Source organism: Lepidochelys kempii, chromosome 4 (genome assembly GCF_965140265.1).
Source record: "Lepidochelys kempii isolate rLepKem1 chromosome 4, rLepKem1.hap2, whole genome shotgun sequence".
Taxonomy (NCBI): Eukaryota; Metazoa; Chordata; order Testudines; family Cheloniidae; genus Lepidochelys; species Lepidochelys kempii.
The window spans coordinates 80,257,520-80,277,202 of NC_133259.1; the positions used below are offsets into that span (position 1 = coordinate 80,257,520).

The 19,683-nt window shown below is 39.0% G+C and overlaps 1 protein-coding gene across 34 annotated transcripts in view; it reads right to left on the reverse strand.

Annotated features, from left to right (window-relative positions):
• Positions 1-19,683, reverse strand: part of SORBS2 (sorbin and SH3 domain containing 2) — a 450,872-nt gene that overhangs the window by 24,247 nt on the left and 406,942 nt on the right. For 24 of the 34 annotated variants that reach the window (XM_073341803.1, XM_073341830.1, XM_073341822.1 and 21 more), the window contains 6 exons: positions 18,216-18,394; positions 13,336-14,904; positions 8,813-8,904; positions 5,853-5,899; positions 4,056-4,170; positions 3,832-3,960 (listed from right to left, as the gene is read on the reverse strand). In XM_073341803.1, the coding sequence (XP_073197904.1) occupies positions 3,832-3,960; positions 4,056-4,170; positions 5,853-5,899; positions 8,813-8,904; positions 13,336-14,904; positions 18,216-18,394 (2,131 nt within the window). The remainder of the gene's footprint in view (positions 1-3,831; positions 3,961-4,055; positions 4,171-5,852; positions 5,900-8,812; positions 8,905-13,335; positions 14,905-18,215; positions 18,395-19,683) is intronic. The other 10 variants (XM_073341838.1, XM_073341837.1, XM_073341836.1 and 7 more) reach the window with 3 other exon arrangements.

Sequence of the window (19,683 nt, forward strand, 5' to 3'; positions counted from 1 at the left end):
AGAGGGCCTGTGTTGGTCTATGAATGCCATTCCTATACCAGATACTAAACAACAATTGAGGTGTTCTGCTCAGTGGGTGTCTGAGTTCTGAATTAAAGCTCAGAACTTAGATGCCTATATGGCAGTACACTATTCTTCCATTAGACCACTGACCTGGCCCCTTTCTGCAGTCAGTAATAGTGACTGTTGTATTAATTTAAATGTTTTGCTCCTCACATTGTTTGGTTTTGTATTTTTCTTGAAAATCCAGTAAAGATTAAGAAAAAGGCCATACTAACGTACATCTCTTCTTATTAAGATTTTATGGACTCCTGTTTGTTTTATATAACATAGATTTTATCATGTCTCCTGCAGGACAACTTTTTTTCAATCCCCACCCTCCCATCTCGAAGCCCTCTTAGTTTTATGTGATTTTGTTTCTGTTGTTGATTTGTGAATACCATAAAAGCATCTCTAGTTAACAAAGAAAAGCCAGCTACTCTTTCATCAAAACCAGGCTATCAAGATACCAACTCCGTGAATAGAAAATCCAGGAGCGATAAACATGAATGTTTACAATGTTTATAAACAGAAGTTCACATTATAATGCTCACGTTTAATATTCACATTGACAAAATTAATCCTTCACTTCCCTCTTCCTGATTTTAGGGCATACTAAACATAGCATGGGCCTGATCCAGCAAGACTGAAGTAAATGGGTGCTGGATCAGTCCCTAAATCACCATCAATAAGGTCATGTCCTGGGCTCAGTCATATCAGAGGAAAAATAGATCAGTGTATTCCTTCCTACCAGATCATCTGGCATCAGCCTTTTTTCACCAGGAAAGTGTGAATGCGGCAGAATTGCCCTATGGATACAAATTCTTCTACGTGTTACCAGTACAAAATCTTGTTTTGTTTAAATAGTCCTAATGGCAAATGTTTTCAAGCCTGCATACCTAATGTTAAGCATCTGGATAAACAACTGATTTTCAGAGATACTGAGCACTCTTCAGCTCCCAGTCACTTCACTATGGGTTATGAATATCACTATCATTTATTTTGGTTGCTAATCATGGCTTATGATACCTAGATTTAGGAACCAAAGTTTTCAATTTTACGTTTGTTTTACTAGTCAGTGTAGTAGGTTTTATGTGGAAGGTGTTTTCATATCCATATTTTTGTAACCTTTGTTCTGTATATGAATAATGCCCTTTCATCACCAGATCATCTGGGGATTAAACATCTTATGATAAAGATGTATCACTTGGTGAAATACATTAATATTTAGTATCTTGCTATGCCTAATTTGGAATTATTCAGTAAATATGGTTAGATTTGTAGATTTATGTTTAAGAATACCTACTGTATTTTAAATTACAATATGCTGTTGAACCAGCAAGAATTAGTATTACACTAATAATTACTAAAGAAGAAATAGTTCTTTAATTAGAAACTTGCACCAAATATCTTACAGCCATGATAATAGATTCCAAACAGCAGAAGTCTGTATTATAATAAAACCTCTTAAAATAATATCCCAAGTGTGTGACAATAATATGAGATTAAAACTTGGAATTATGGTATAGTATTTATTTAATATATTGCTGTGATATTCAGATTCCAGACAACCCAAAGGGAAACCAAGGTGTCTGAACCCCAAAGAATAAGCAACTGAACTGCTTGCATACAATGTTATTGTGTATAATTTTATGTCAAGTAAGATCTTTTATGAAAGCATGTAATGTTCTGAACTTGATGGTCATTAGGAGATATGTATACAGGTTATGTATATGTAGAACATTGTAACTGTAGCTAGGATGCATCACTTCACAACGGGGGGTGGGGGTGAAGCAATGAGGCAGGGAGGGGTACCTCTCAGGCTAATTGTTCACATGAAACTAGCTCCAAGCACCTAGCATTGTACAACCCAGGGAAAGACAATGGTAGCCTATTTAAGTTAATGGGAAGACACTGAAAGTGAAAAAAAAAAACAGCCTTGGAAAACTCAGGCCATGTCTACACTATACTACAGGTCGACTTACTGCCACTACTGTAATTACTGTGGTTTTTCCACGTCTACACTACCCTCCTTCTGTCACTGGCACGTGTCCTCACCAGGAGCACTTGCACTGATTTAAGAGGAGCAGTGTGAGGAGCAGAGCGCCCTGGCTGCAGCCGGGATCCAGTTGGGAGTTCTGCCGGGAGCCCACAGCCTGGGCTCTCAGCACTGGGCAGGCGAGGCTCCGGCTCTCAACAGCACTGGGGGTTCACAGCTGGAACATTCTTCCCTCATCCCCCATCCCTCACTCCTCTCTACCCCACCTCCTGCTCAGTTTCAAAACAGGAACCCTACCAGCAGTGAAACTGACATTCTTGTTAATTTCACAGCTCTGGCTGTCAGTCACTCTGAGAGCCAACAGGCAATGCAAGTAACACAGTATCTATACAGACACTGCATTGTGTGAACTATGTTGATCTAAGCCTTATGCCTCTCATGGAGGTGGATTTATTAGGGTGACATAGTGGGCGAGTGACAGCGGTGGGAGGAACATTGTAGTGTGTATGTTTACACAGTTAAATCGATGTAAGGTGCCTTACGTCAATTTAACTTCGTACTGTAGACAAGCCCTAAGGAAGAAGGCAGTTTCCCTGCACTTTGTAACCATGAATTACCATAGTCTGAGAGAAAGAAGAAGTAAAAACAAACCCACCAATCCTGCAAATCCTGTCAGACAGGAAGGGGTTTGAAGTGAAAGCTATCCAGAAATGGAGGTCCAGCATCTAAGTGGGGAGCTGTCTATGAAACACTGGATCCCCTCTGTGGCAGGGGGTATGCAGGGAAACTTCACAGAGTCAATAGGTAACTTGTATTAGAGAATGGAATTTAGCTAACATAGAAGTGTAAAGCCTGAGATTGTGTCTTTCTGTTTATTTTCTGTGTAACTTGTATTCGTTTGCTCTCCCTTACTATTTCATCTTTGAATCTGTGACTTTTCTATTAAATAAACTTTTTGCTTATTTTTACCCCAATAGGTCTCTGGTATGCAAACTGTGTGAAGTGTGTGTGTCAAAGTGAACTGATCACTGGGGGCAGGTTTTACTCCTTCTGAGGCGCCAAACCAGAGAGGAAAAGCCTGAGTACCTTGTAGTTAAGAACTCAGGGAGACAGATCTGCAGGGACTTGGGATTGGAAGTTGCTGAGGTCATCCTGCAAGAAGTAACTAGGCAGGTGGAAGCCAGGGTTGAGACCCATTTGTAGGCTGATGTCAGGGTTCTGAGTCATAGCAGCACAGTATTAAGGAACCCAAAGTTATAAGGCAGGTTGTGACAGAACCCCTTACTGGTTTGGGTAATCCACAAAATGTCAGGGTGGCTTCCAAAAATGTCCATAGACAAGCCATCACAATTTTAAAATCTCCTGTTATATACCCATAACAGTGGGTGCACCTATAAAATTGCAGGCCCCACAATTGTGATTGAAGGAAGAGGCAACTGAAAAATGTGTAGATGAGTAATTTACATGCAACTTGGGCAATTAGGCACCCAATTACCTGATTTGTACATGTTTGCATGTGCAAATCAGGCAAGTACAACCTAATTACCTGTTCTGCATGACTAACACATTTACACCATTCACAAATATAGTGACAGACACCTGGAAATATGAAGCAAAGGTTAATTAAGTTCTCTGCAAATATCCCACTACGAGTATTTTGCTTTGTGCGTAGCCCTTCTGTGATTTCAGAGTAGGTGAAACAATAGCATTTATGTTCAAGTTTTTAAGCTGTTTTATTTATAAACAGTTATTCAGTGTGGATGTTTTTCACTGAAGATAATTCTAGATGTTACCTTTCTCAATGATAGTTCCACATTTGTGTCTGCACTGAAATTATATTTGGCAATAGCTTCTCCGATATCTCCAACTTGTGCTGGAGGAGGTGGCCTGACAGGCTGTGCTTTTTCTGGGGGAGAAAGTTTCTGAAAGGAGAACATGAATTTTTTTTGCATTATTTCCATGTAATCTGTGCATCTATTTTAAAAACTAATCCCAGAAATTAAAACAACAGACCAACCTCAACATAAGAAATTGGGAAAATTCCAACTCTTCCATAGTGCTCTCCCTCATACCAGTTTTGATCTATTTTCCTGAGGATATAGACAGTATCTCCTTTCTTAAAGGACAGTTCCCTGTAACAGATTTATTTTAGTCAGAGCAGCTCAATCACAAATCTGAAAATGTCTAATTACTTCAGAAATTCCAGTGTTGTTTACACATGTAATTTAACAACAAATATCTGAGGAAGGAGTATTGTAGCAGTACTGCGTATCCCAGTGGATAATATATAATAAAATAATTGTAAATTGCAAATTGGCACAAGCAGCAAAGTTTGGATTCAGAATCAGATCTGAATCTGAAACTTGGGGTATTTGGGTTTGGATTCTGGTTTTGGTCCATTAAAGAGATAGGCCTGATCTACATCATAGCCCCAAATACATGTGGATCTGCATGCAAGCTTGGTGTCTTCTGTCCCTCCTGTGCGGATGCTACTTCAGCTGCTGATCCATAGCTGGATAGGAGAGCCTTTTAGTGCTCCCTTTTATAAAAGCCGAAAGGTGCACATATTCCTCCCCCGTCTCCGTGAATTACCCTACCCTGCCCCAGCAAGTTGGCTCAGGCACCCTCCTGCCCTGGCCCACTCAGCCCACTCTGCATGGTTCACTTGTGTAAAGGACAGGATTATGTTCTGTAAAAACAAACATTCAATTTACTGTGCATGAAGATTCAGCCAATAGCGAACTTTGTGTGAATTACTAATACAGGTGCACATAACAGTCCTTTAAATTTAGGTCAAAAAGGCATCAAAAGACATGATGAAAGATCTATGTCATTGTTTAAATGTAAAGGGTTGTTGTCAGGCTAGCTTTTGAATATCTTTTGATCTCAACTGTTTGTAATACTCTAAGAAATATGAACTTATTTTCCTTTCCCTACCAAATTTGTCTTCTCTTCTTTAAATACAAGTTCAAATTCTGTTTTCATTTACCCCAACTTAACTCAATAGCTTTAGTGGAGTTGTGTGACTATTAACAAGAGCAGAATTTGGTCTACTGTATTTTTTTTTGTGTCCTGATTCTCACAGAATATACCCCTTTGAAACGGGTCTATGTTGAAAATCTTGAACGAGATTTTCAAAGCTGGCTAGTGATTTTGGTTGGCTCAGTTTTTGGTGCCCAAATTGGCAACTGCTTAGCACTTTCTGAGAATCAAGTCCCTTTAAAGTATCTCAAGTTGGACACCCAAAAATTCAATATCCAGGTATCCAATATCACTAGTGATTTTTGAAAATCTTGGCCATTGTCTTTTCTCCTACATTATCCCTCTGCTTTTCCAAGCTCCACATCCCCTAACCTACTCCCCACACAATTCCAGATGCCCTTAAATTTAAAGACCATAATTTAGGTGACATAATGTTAGCCCTTCATTTATGAAAAAAACTGAGATAAACACTGGGAATCTTATGGGACAACATGGATGATGGAATGTAGGTACTCTTTTGGATCTTTTATAGTCTACAGGATAAAAATGTGTGCTGAGGATGCATAGCCACTCCCAGATTTGAACAAATATTATAAGTATTTCATCATTCAAATGTTTTAAACATGAAATGGCTTCTTACACAGCTTACTTATTCATGGGCTACCGCTCAGGCAGAGCAGAGTTCTGGGTAGCCTCTTTGAGGCTGGTACCCCCCAACAGAAATGTACTGCTAACACTGTCACAAGCTTTGACCCCTGGTTAAAACAGGTGAGACAGGTTGTCCTTGCATTCATACATACTCTGAACTAACCAACAAAACTTTAATACTTACTTAGAGGTCTGAGCCTTAAAGTCATATACAGCTCGTGCTGGCAGCCTCTGAAAAGCAGGCAAAGTGATTAGTACTTACATGTAATATTATCATATTATAAAAATAATGTTTAGCCTGTAAAAAAATAAACCAAGATTTTCAAAGATGGGTGCCTAAAGGTTACACTTCTTTTAAATCCATATTCAAACACTTGCATATGTGGGTTTATTTTCAAAAGCATCCAGTACCCTCTGAAGTAAATGTGAGATGCTGAGTGCTCAGGACTTTTGAAAAGAAGACCACTTATTTAGGTGCCGAAAAATAGATGTAAGAACCTAACTTTAGGCAGACATTTTTACCTTTATATTTAAAGTTAGCAAACTCAGCATACTTCTGCAATGCTCTTCTTCTCCTTTAATCTTTTTCCATTAGAATAATCTTAATGGTTGCTTGTAACATTAGTAGTTACCGTACATAGTTTCAGACTGAAATGTGATTTTCAATTTGATTAGGAAGGAATAGCAGAACATTGTTCCTGGACTTGGAATGTGCCTATTTTCCCATTAATTAGTTCATGCTGTGGCAATTTCTTTCAATCAAGGACAAAAACTAGACTCCTTTCTACTTCTCCCAATAGGAGCTACATAACAGTAGTGTTATGAAACCTAGGACCTAGTAGATCTAATCTCAAATCTCCTAGGTAATAACATTATACGCTACCATTAAACCAGCAGATTGGCCCAAAGCAAAGGTTCTTAAGCTATGGTCCAGGACCACTCATTGCCTGAGGAGCGCTGATTGACACCCTGTAACCAACTCACCTTGTTCTTGGCTGCTAAATTACACAAAACGGCAGTTTAAAATAAGTTAAATACTTTCTTACTACTAGTCTCCCATGTCGTGAGAGGGAGAGAATGTGGTCTGTCTCATTGTGAAGGAGAGGGTAGTCAGTCTGTGAACTCATGAGTGAGAGCGAAGATGATACACAATATACATTTCTCTATCAATGTGGCTCTATGAAACAGTTGAACAACCTCTGGTCTAAAGACATTGTTTGCTTTATGAAAATTTACCCACCTCCATAGCAATGAGAGAAAAACCCTCAAAACAAAGTTTGGAAAGGTTCTTGGTTCTAGAATTAGAAAAGTTCTAAAATAGACTAAATGATACGTTCCATACATACATTCCAAGGTCTCCCATTCCTTCTACTATGGTGGCATTTCATGCTGCCTTTATGCTTTCTCTCTCTTTTTAAGGTTTTAATAATTTTTTGTTTGAAGCATAAGCAATAGCATAAGGAATCACTATATAATTACAACTATAATACCCACCTGCTGAAGTGAAGAAACAGATTGACAGAGCCAGAAGAGTACCCAGAAGTTACCTACTACAGGACAGGCCCAACAAAGAAAATAACAGAACGCCACTAGCCATCACCTTCAGCCCCCAAATAAACCCTCTCCAATGCATCATCAAGGATCTACAACCTATCCTGAAGGATGACCCATCACTCTCACAGATCTTGGGAGACAGGCCAGTCCTTGCTTACAGAAGCAAATACTCACCAGCAACCACACATCACACAACAGAACCACTAACCCAGAAACCTATCCTTGCAACAAAGCCCGTTGCCAACTGTGTCCACATATCTATTCAGGGGTCACCATCATAGGGCCTAATCACATCAGCCACACTATCAGAGGCTCATTCACCTGCACATCTACCAATGTGATATATGCCATCATGTGCCAGCAATGCCCCTCTGCCATGTACATTGGCCAAATTGGACAGTCTCTATATAAAAGAATAAATGGACACAAATCAGAAGTCAAGAATTATAACATTCAAAAACCAGTCGGAGAACACTTCAATCTCTTTGGTCACTTGATTACAGACCTAAATGTGGCAATCCTTCAACAAAAAAACTTCAAAAACAGAGTCCAACGAGAGACTGCTGAATTGGAATTAATTTGCAAACTGGATACAATTAACTTAGGCTTGAATAAAGACTGGGAGTGGATGGGTCATTACACAAAGTAAAACTACTTTTCCATGTTTATTCCGCCCCTGCTGTTCCTCAGATATTCTTGTCAACTACTGGAAATGGCCCACCTTGATTATCACTACAAAAGGTTCCCCCCCCGGCCCACCGCTCTCCTGCTGGTAATAGCTCACCTTACCTGATCACTCTCCTTACAGCGTGTATGGTAACACCCATTGTTTCATGTTCTCTGTGTAAATAAATCTCCCCACTGTATTTTCCACTGAATGCATCCAATGAAGTGAGCTGTAGCTCACAAAAGCTTATGCTCAAATAAATTGGTTAGTCTCTAAGGTGCCACAAGTCCTCCTTTTCTTTTTGCGGATACAGACTAACACGGTTGCTACTCTGAAACCTATATAATTAGAATAATCAATCAAAATATTTTGCCATTGAAATTAGGGACAGTGCTCAAAGTACTCAAACAGACTCTTACATAGTAAAAAATATAAGTGATTTTGGAGCAGAAATCATCTTCCTGGTGGTCCTAAAACCACCGGAGACAGTTACTCAGGATATTAGCCTGCATAGTCATTGGTTTTCATCAGAGCCTTCACAGTTAGAACTGCCATTTTCCTCTAGAATAGATTATTGTCCCATCTGCCATCTCTCAGTCCTTTCTGACATAAAATATCAGCAGACCCCCTGCAGGAGTGTCCTGGTCCATTTAAACGTCAGCAGAAAATACAATTTCATCTTAATGTTTGACATTGTTTTAATCTCTTAAATTACTAATCATTAAATGTTGTTCTTCATACAACATTAAAAACAATTTCTATTACCCTCTCTTAATGACTGGTTGTCTAACTGCTCCCGTGATCGTCATCGTTACAGTTTCTTAGCATCACACAAAACTTTATCTTGTAAATGTTATTGGATTGCCTCATAAATTCTCTTTTGGCTTTGGATGCTGTTCAGTTATTCATTCCTGTTTAACTACCTCTCTGTCTGGAATTCCTCTTCTCTCCCGTGGAGTATATCGACCCACATCAGTCAAAGCAGAAGAATAGCTCCCAGGAGACTCCTGGTCTGCTGCAAATAAAATGTCATTGCATAAATTTCAAGTCGGAAGCAAGTTAATTCTGCAGTGCTGCTACATTTTATTTAAAGGGAAACTACACCTAAAAATGGAGAGCTTGGGTCTATTCATCCCCCTTTAACAGAAAAATTACATGACATAAGTTATTATTAAAATATCCTTTTTAAAGAAAAAAACAAAGACACAAATGTTCATCTGACCCATAGGAGAGATGGAGTATAGTTCCTGCACTATCAACATAAACAAATACATCTTGGGTGCAAATGGAGGACCCAATATGTATAACCTGGAAAAGCAACAGTGGGTACTGTACACCTTACCTAAACATCATAAACTATACATCTAATGGAGCAACTGGAGGAAGGGAAATCTGATCAGTCTACTGAGAATTCAGAAGGGTTCAAGAAACATGTCTGAGTGATAACAATGTAAACATATAATTACATGCATGGACAGTGTTTAAAGCATGCCACAATGAGAGAAAGATGAACAAGATTTTTTTCTGCAATATGGATTTCCCTTTTACCTGAGGCATTCATTAGGTTGCACATGGAAAATTAAGTCTGTTATTGTCATAAAATAACTCTTTATGTTAAGATATGGACTATAAATCATTACTCACCAGGCTGCGTGGCATATTTGCTGTAAAGCACAGTTTGCTATTGTCATTATATGCATATTTATTTTAATAAATTTTGAAAAAATAAAATAAAATGAAGAGTTCTTAAATGAAAGTCTTGCACTCAATATGGTCCTGTGTGCTGCTTGTGTGAAATTAAAATAAAGGGAATTATTTCAAGCCTACTGAAATTTTGTGGATTAAATGAACCATCTCCTCTTACTCATGAGAGTTCCTCTACTGTATTTTCCTAGTGCCACATTGACATCTGCCAGTGAAGAGAACAATAATAATGTTTGCTTCTCTTTTCTCACTTCACATGATCCGTTCCTACCCAGCCTATCCCTCTGTCAAGAAGTACTACTGGGAACACAGAACTGAAAGCATTTAATTCATCTCTTTGGGGTCAAACTTCTTTGACTCTTACAGAAAAAACAGAGATCTCAATGCTCTCTGGTATACTGCACTCTAAAAAGCATAAATCTGAGGTGACTGATGGAGGTTTGTAGAGCAGTGATGGGGAGTGGAAAAGTGTATTAATTACTCATCGTAAGGTTGCTAACAGCAGCAGGTACGTTGTGGCCACAATTCCGGAAAGCCCTTAAACATGTATAAGTGCTTTCCTGGATTAGGGGTACTTTCCTGAATGAGGGCCTATGTTTCCTGCACAGGCATACAGTCTCCAGGTGTTGGGATATATGCACTATATCTTTAAAACTGTAGTAGTAAGCCACGTAGGAAGGGTGCTGGGAAGGTTCTGGGCAGAAACTCTGCAGTGGAGCAGAGCAAACACTGCATCTTAAGGAATAACATAGTTTAGTTTATTTCACTAAAGCTCCTTGTTCTAAGTTATAAGAAGGCCTTCTATGATTCTTTATGGCATGACACCAGAGACCCCGGCACAGGTGTTCTCTTCCCTTCCTTTCAGTGCAGCTGTGCCTCACAGAAACACAACTGGTCCCACAATATATAGCATGGAACAAAGCACATATTAGCATAATGCTTTGGTTATTATCGGCTTGGGTATGAGGCCAATGGAATATCCTGCTAACATGCACTGTATACTATATATTAAGGAACTGAGTGTCACTGCAATATTTCCATCTTCATCATATCAGGTCCTGCATTGTCACCGAAGCCATTATACACAATGGTTATTTTTTAAGTGTGAATTTCCTATCTGTTAAGGTTTGGATTGGTGGTCATTTTATTTAAGCAACCCAAGCAGTTACACAAAATAGCTTTTCTGTGTTGGAATTGCACACGTCTATCAGTATTAGTGGGACTTTCTATCCAGTCCATACAATGGGCACTAAACTGTCCTTGAGTCACCTTTGTGTTTGTGTGAATGTGTGTGTCTGAAGGGGGAGCAAAGCAGTAGTAGCCAATGGGAGGTTTACTGAGCCATTCTACCTGGGCAGGGAAAATGGCTGGAGGGGTTAGAGGTGGCCTGCTCGCAGTTACTTCTTACTGCTGCTCCAAAATGGAGTGGTGTGCGCTCTGTAAGGGCCAAGCTGCTGGAGGGCTGATTGTACCTCCAGATGCTGAAGACACCCTTATAGTGGGTTAGTCAGTTGTCAGCCAATATGTTGTCCTGTTCCTGCCCTGGTATTCTAGGGTGCTTCCTGTCCCCTCTTCACCTATATCACATGTATGAAAGACAAGCTATAATTTAAATCTATAAATATTATGAGGGAGGGGAGAGACAATATTTGGTAGGTCATGTTTGATATGAGATCCTGTTGACTAGGGCAGGATTCTAAATGGGGACTGAAACACTATGGAGAGACTGTACTTTGCTGCTTCTCAGAGCAAGGAGAACAGTACATGCTTGCTAGCTGGCTGGGCTGCTGGACATGCCCCTCTCACTGCAGTCCACGTCCCATTGCAGATATGATGGATGGACAAGAGGGCTAGTTGTAATACCTCCTACTGCTCTCGAGTCCTGGGGAGAGATCCCGCTCTCTCTACCCTTGCACATCAGCACAGCAAAGGGCAGCATTTTGCTGATAATCCGAAGTGTAGAATTTCAATATCAATACATTCTGAAAAGTGCATTTCAAATAAAACATATAGATCAGCTAAAAATAATGTGGATTGCAAAAATACAGGACATACAATGGTAGAGTTCCCAAGATCATTATTTCTAGAAGAAAACCTGTTTGGGGCTCTATTTGAAAAATAGGGACAGATTATGCTCTCACTTACTTCACTGTAAATCTGGGGTAAACCCAGTGACGTCAAAGGAGTTACTTCCAATTTTTGCAAATACAAATGAGAGCTGAATCTAAAGCCTTTTATACACATTTCTGGTTCTTTTTATGATGACTCATTATGATTCAATGCCAGGAAATAATTAAAGACATTTCAAAACCATAACTGATTAAACTAATGATGTTTTGCAAGAGAGGTTTTATTGACTCCATTGTGTATTTTATTTAACTCATTAAGATAACACAGCAGCAGTCTTGCAGAATTCACTTGATATTTTTTGGCAAATGTGGCACTAGCAAAAATTTCAGCACAGGACAAGAACATTAAAGAAAAAATAAGAGGAGTATACTCCACAATTGATATAAAAGCCATAGATTTCCCCCTTCTTCAGTTACATGATTTCAGGAAAAGCCTTATAAAGCGATCATCATAATAACTGAAGAGACACCTTTAAAGAGGGTATGTCTAAACCCAGAATTCTTTGGCAGTCCATTTTGACATTCTTACCTTGAGTAGTCTGATCACTTTTTAAAATAAAAAACTCAGGTTTGAAATATCTTTACAAAAGACATTCAACTCTTGGAGTCTGCCAGTCTGTGCACACATGCAATTACAGTGTTTTGCTTACTGTGACAATCACGGTCAAACTTTTAAAAATATTTTAAACTCAAGCAATGATTAAAAAAAAAAAAAGAGAGAGAAATGGAACAATAAACTCCTCATGGTATGAACTTTAAAACAGGATCCCTGTCAAGAGAGATCAGTTTCTACTCGTATTCAGCTTGACAGTATCCTTCAAGTTTTGATTATTTTTTGTTTTCTGTTTGCCATTTTGAAGGGATAGTGTCTCTCTCAAAATTTAATGGAGACATTTTACATTCAATAATTTTGCTGCCATGGAAATTGCAAAGTGTATCGTTTGAGCAGTGGAAATGGAACCTTCACTATAAATAGCCTGGAGGTCTATTCACAAAAAAGTTGCATTGCTCAAAGGTAGCATAATTTTGTGACAGAACTGAATACAATTTTATAAAATGGACAGAATTCATTATAAAACATTCAGATTTTCATCTGTTGTACATAAAAATATTGTCAGTATGACATTATTTCTTAATATTATTAATGTGAAGTGCACATTTGTTATTATAAACAAAATGGAAGAGCTGCTCCATTTTTTCCCCAGTGGTCATCACATTATGATGCATATATTTATTATACCGTGAAGCCCTTTAATTATCAGAAAACCTGTGTCCTTGTAAGGCTCCAATTATTGAAAAAAGGGATTCTCCCTTAATTTTTTTATTTTACTGCATTATATTACTTTGCTGTATTGATCACCTAAGTGTAAAATAATGCTGTCACCATTTTATAACCAGATTACTACATTGTTGTGGATAGACACTCTATCCATTTTATATTATTTATCACATATAGTTATGTAAAAATAATACCCTTTCATCATGCCTTTTATAAACACTTATTCTAAACTGCATAAATAAATACTCAAAAATGAAATGACAAAGGGTTGGAAATGAAAGGAACAAGGGTGGATGATTCAATCACAAGAATAAAGGAAAGGAAGGTAATCCACCTTGGAAACATAGTGCACTATCATTGTCTTGCTTGTTGTTGTTGGTTGTATCCATGTCCTGAAAAGAGGCACTAAGAGGTAGTCTTCCACAATCATTTTGGTACAGTGGACAATGAATGGCACCATCTTGAGGCAGTGGATGAAAAGGCTGGTGCATGGGACTTTTTCTAAGAGTTTTAAGTGATGAATTCCTTTCAGGTATGTCTGGAAGCAATTCAGTAATAAGTCTGTGTAATATACTGTTGTCGGGCAAGCTTCCCCTTCTCTTTTCTGCTTTAATTTGGTCACAGATATCTTTAAGAGCAGAATCTAGTGCGTTGAACACAGATGATTTACATTTAGTCTTCTCAGACTGTTTTTTAGGGGCTGAACTTTTTTTCCTCCGGAAAGGCACTGGACTGACTAGGAATGCTATCTTAGAGAGGCCAGATTCTGCTTCTTGTCTCCTTGGATCTTCAGTACTTTCCTGTTTAGCCCTTTCATGTTTTAACATGGTGGTGAAGCGGGTGTAGGATGCTGGGCATCGCCCCTTGCAGGAGCTGATGAGATGCTTGTGGTGATGGTGGTGATGATGGTGATGGTGGCCTGATCCATAAAAACTCTCAGAAGATGTAAAGGAAAAGTGGTCAAAGTCACTTTCACTACAAAAGGATGAACCTTCTATCTGGATAAAGTCACTGAGGTCTGAGACCACTCCATCTTGATCACTGTCAGAAAACTCCAGATGTGATCTTTGTGGGTCATCACTGGTCACTTCAATATGAATTGGCACCAGAGTTTTAGGCTTGCAGTTGCGTTGTACTTGAATGGCGTGTCTACCTTGATTTTCCTCCTCCAACAGGGACTCGATAGAAAATCGCCGCTTTGAACATAAGCCATTTTTAGGAGGCTCTAGTGTTACTGTTGATAATGTTTCATCACCTAAATTCGGCATTGATTTTGATTTTTGAATTAATTTTTCAAATTCAGATATCCTGGTAGGCACCATGTCCCTGGGCACCTCTTCAGTAGAAGACTCTCTCCAGCCCTGAAGGATGCCTTTGTGCTGTTCTTTTTCATACTGTAATATTCTGGACTTTACAGAACAAATCACCTCAGAATTCATCAAGTCCTTGCGATTGATGCGGTGCATCTTCTTGTACATTTTTAGGAACCCTGGGGTATCATGTGCAGATCTATGACGAATTCTTGACTGACTAGTACTGTGGCTCTCAGGAACATATGGGGAGGCCCAGGTCAATGAGCCTTTGGAATCCTCCTCGCAAATGAGAGATACCATACTTTCAGACTTGGCTTGTGCATCAGGGAAGCTATCATGATCATCTGTTAACAGATCATCACAGCTACGAGATTTCCGCTTAGGAGAGGCAGTTTCTTCTGTGCTGCTCCAGACTTCTGCGTTCTGACGAGTCATTTGCCAGCCATTCTTATAATGGATTGCCCTTCTTGAATCACTTGGAACAGCCAAATGCTGTCTATAAGTGCTACAATAATCTAATTCATTTGAAGTGTTGTGATTGTACACTGAATAACTGAAAAGGGATGGATACACTTGGCTAATATCTCCACCTTTATAATCCATTGAGCAGCATGGTAAAAAAGAGACATTGCCAGAAATTAACAGGTTCAAAAAGGTGGAAATAATGTCAGTAAATATCAGAAAGAACAGAAAAGAGAAAGCAGTTACTGTATCTAATCTAGCAATCAAATACAGCATACACATTGCTAAAGATTAGAAGAGAAAAGCAAATAATCCATGCTAAACAATTACTTAATTTTCCAACTGTAAAAATTTACTTTATATAATTTAAACTTCAGAAAGGATTCAGTGCCATACGTTTCTATTAATAATAAAACACATTTAAATACTAGAGTGTTAAGACAGTGCACATCTTTACATTAAAAGTGCCACATATAAAAAGGTTCTGAAGCTGGTAGAAAGACAATACAAAAGATGTAGAGATGGGGCCAAACCAAAAGTCTGGATCTGAAGACACCCTACTTCTGGGAAAGCATGAATCCAGAGGCAGAACTGAACTTTGTCTCAGGCCCATCTCAGGGACAGGAACCATAATCTATTGTTTGTACAGCACCTACCACTGTGGCTTTCAATCTGGTCTGGCCTTTAGGTACTACCAAAATATAGATGTTAAAGAATAACATCAAAAACAAATGCCAAAAATGAGCAAATGTAAATTTATGTTTGACAAAAAGTTCCTGTTGTACACTTGGATTTTGACTTTTGCACACAGTTGTGTTTGGTCCAGGGAAAACAATGTTGTGTATGAAAACCGTTTACCGCAGCTGCATATTTAACTAAGATGACTAAGAAAAATCTCTGTATAGGAATGGATGGGAGATTTCTTGTCTCTCAGGTAGCATATGTGTGGTAAAACGATGTGATGAATGGGTCTTGAATGGACTAGGAAGGAACACTACAACAGCATAATATGTGAACACATTTCTCTGTGTACTTGTGGGTATGTTTCCTGCAGAAAGCCTCCCAAAGTTCCAACCATTTTTCCTTTTATTTCCCCTACTTAGCTGACTGTCCTTCTGAGTGAAGCTGGATATGGGTGTCTCTGGAACCCATCAGTGTTGCTCCTCAGCTGGCTGCCAGGTTCACTCTGCAGTGCTCTTGCCCAAATAATGAACTGATCTTGAATCCCAAATGTGGGCAATCCACATGACACTATGTCACAACTACTTTGAGATGCTAACCGGCTCTTAAGCTTTCTGATGTGCATTAAGGTTACTTGTCCCGCAAAAGGTTCACTGTATTAACAACTTAAATGTAGAACTCCACAGTGCAACTTCATAACTCATGCCTTGTTAGAAAACCTGCTTCTTTGCTATTAAGAGCAGCCTCTCTGTAACAATGGCTCCTACTTACTCAACACATCTTATTCAACACATCTACATCCCTATTTGCTGTAGGTAAAATGTTTTTACTATTTTTTACTCCTCTTACACTCACAAGACCAACAGAAGAAATGTGCTGGATTCTACTTCATTTGCATTATTAGCAGAAATGATAGCTAAATTCCAAATGAGATATTTTCAAAATGCCCAAGGACTTATAAATAAAAGTCAATGGAATTTGTGCACCTAGATGGTGTAGGTGCTTTTGAAAATCTCTCCCCAAGCTGAAAGGCCAGTCATTTACACCCATCAAACCACAATGAAGGAAATGGGTTTACACAGGTGTCACCGGGGGCATAATCTAAAAACAATAGGGTGCATTGCACTGGTGTAATTGAAGATATAATTTAGCCTGCAGAATCTGGGGATGATGTGCAAGAACCAAATAATTCAACTTGTTTTTCAGATACAGGGTTGAATTTTCAGGGCTGAAAGTTAGAAAAGCCATACTTTTACTTCTAACCTGAGCACATTTGATCTTGAAGTCACTGAGAGTCAAGTCAGAGTCACTTTTCACAACAGAAATGCTACAAAATTCAGTTCAGGATACAGATTTCAAAGAGCCCATAGTCTGGGTTGGTCAAATTTGAACAAAACAGAAATCACCTGCAAAATTACAATCTGGATCTGGATTTCAAACATTTGCAGAGTTCAGGATGTTTGGATCTAGGGTTTTGGTTCAGACTTCTCTCCACTCATTATTTTTACCTAAAATACATTAACTTCATATGCCTTTTAAAGAGACAATCTGAAATGATATGTTGATCAAAAATCTTATAACACACTTTTTACTTGAAAGAGTATTTGACTTCAAGAAATGTAATATTTTAGTAGGGTATTATTTATTTATGAGAGAATGGAATATAGTGTTGCTCCAGGCTGGATACCCATATAAATAATACTCAATTTTGTGGAAAATGCTCTACAGTGATCCATCCCGCAATACAGAGAATACTCGTACCTTAATGCTTGCTGTGATTAGCTATGCTTGTTTTCCTATTACTCATCCTCCAACATCTTCCCTACTATTTGTTTGCCTTGTCCACTTGTTATGTTCTGTTGTAACCTAAGCTGTAAGCTCTCATGGGCTTTTACAAGTTTATACAGTGCCTAGCACAATGAGGCTCTGATTGGAAATGTTAGCCACTACTATAATGCAAATAAATGAAAAATAATAAGAGGATCATGGGGGAGGTACAGAACTATATATGCACTCCCAATGTAAAAAATCACTAATACCTTGAAACCTTTTGTCTTACTTTAAAGAAACAAAACCCGTTTGCAGGTAAGAAATACTAGACATATAAGAAGGAGAGGTTTGAGTGACTGGCAATTAAAAAAGAATCATCTTACATAAGAATCAGAAACTATATGGGTTGTATCTTACCCATTAACTTGAATTTTTGACAAAATCTATCATCTCATTTCATACTGGGGCACTTTCTTTTTTGAATTAGATTCCTAGAACTTATCAGCTGCCAAGAATCAGATGTAGGTTTGAAGGAGGAAAGGAAAGTTTTAAGGATTTATTTGCATGGCAGTGATCTTTAATGCTGTTTCTCTTACTTCATGTTCTGGGCATACTAGAAGAGTTTTAAAAATTACAAATAATCTCATAAATGCTGGCAAGAAAGCAATGTATGAAATGTAACTTTATGAAATTATGTAAAATTTTACAAATCACATTCTTTTTTGACTGATTTTCTTTGAATACATATAGAGTAGATACTACATAGGAAAAATAAATCCAGGTTTGAATCAGCCTGAAATAATAGAGTCAAGAACAAACAGGTTAGCCTTTCATTAGAAACTAAAGGCTGTTGTTTTTTCTTCAGTGAACTGTGTCTGAGCAACAGCATATAGTACCTGGCAGTTATTACTAACATTTAATACCGTATGCAACAAGAACTCAGTATTAACAAGGTTATTGTCTGTTCGCTAATCTGCTTGTCTCTTACCTTTTGCTCTTGATGGAGAAGAAGGAGAAGAGCTAGTTAAAGGTTTTCTAAGGGTAGTGTATGTGCCCTGCATATCTGCATGGCCCAGGCTAGTCCTGTTTGCATTTTGATCACTGTGCACCCTCTGATGACTTACAGCAGGCTCCGACTTCCTCCTTTTTCTGTAGTCACTTGCAGAACTAAAGAAATAATCAATATTAGTGCCAGTCTAAACCCTGTGAGCAGGGCTCATTTGAATACTTTCTCTTCAGGGATCAATAAGCAGGCCCCTTAGCTGTGACCCACTTAACAGTTCCAACACTGCGTGAATGAATAGACTAAAAATATATGAAGACACTGTTCGCAGCTCCCCCAAGAACTGCATACTTTGCAGAATGAAGCCCCATTTGTACTAAAGCTGACAAAAAAATGAAAATCTATTTTCAGGAAAAATTTCAGAATTTTGAAGCCATTTCATCTTTAAAGGTTTTGAAAAGGTTTGACCCCTTCTTTTCTTTATCCAAAATTTTTCACTTTCTTCCCTGATATTTTTTATCTAAAACTTTATCAACATGATCAAAATGTTTACTGAGACATTTCCGTAAACATTTTCAAGGTTATTTTAAGAGACACTACATTACATTTTCTGTGAACAAACTTTCAACATTGTTGACAAATTTTTGCACAGAAGGCCATGTTTTGACTGAAGGACTTTGTTTAAAAATTTCAGTCTCTAGTTTTGGTAGTTTGCTTCTTCCCAGGCTTTGCTGCTCTGCCAGGGGCATGGGCAGCTTTGCCCCCACAGCGTCTCTTGGTGCTGGGAGGCTGCCCTGTGTAGCACAGGGTGGTACAACAGCTATGTCCACTCTCTGACCGCAACCCAGTCCTTCATCTTATACAGTGGTGGAAATGTTAGCTTTCAACAGGGGATGTGGGTGTATGTCCCTTGATTCTGTCCAAAGAAAGCTCCTCCCTCTGCTGCATGTTGGTGGGCATGTTGGCTTGCTCTGGTCTCACTCGGTGTCTCTCTTTGTCCCCACCCCTTGCATTGTCTCACACTTGGTTTGCAATGCCTGTTCAGAACCAGTAAGCAGAGGACTGAACTGCTGTTGGCACTGAAGCAGCAGTAGGCAGTTCCTAGGCTGCGTAAGTGACTCTGGCCTTGCTTGGGATAACTGTCTAAGACAGCCTCTAGGCTTCAGCACCTGCAAATGACCAGTCCCCATGCTACACAGGCTTGAGGTGACCAAATTTCCCAAAGGGAAAACAGGATACCATGTCGTGCAGGCTTGACCTCTTCCCCCTGCCCCTCCCTTCCAAGGGAATGGCACAAGCCCGTTACCCAAGACCCCCTGCCTGCAGGTGCAGGACGGGGGGCAGGCGGGGCCTGTCGATCAGCGACGCACATACTAGATAGGGTGACCGTATTTCCCAACGGCTGGGGCCACCAGCTGAGCTCTGCCTGCTCTCCCCTCCCCCTTCGAGACTG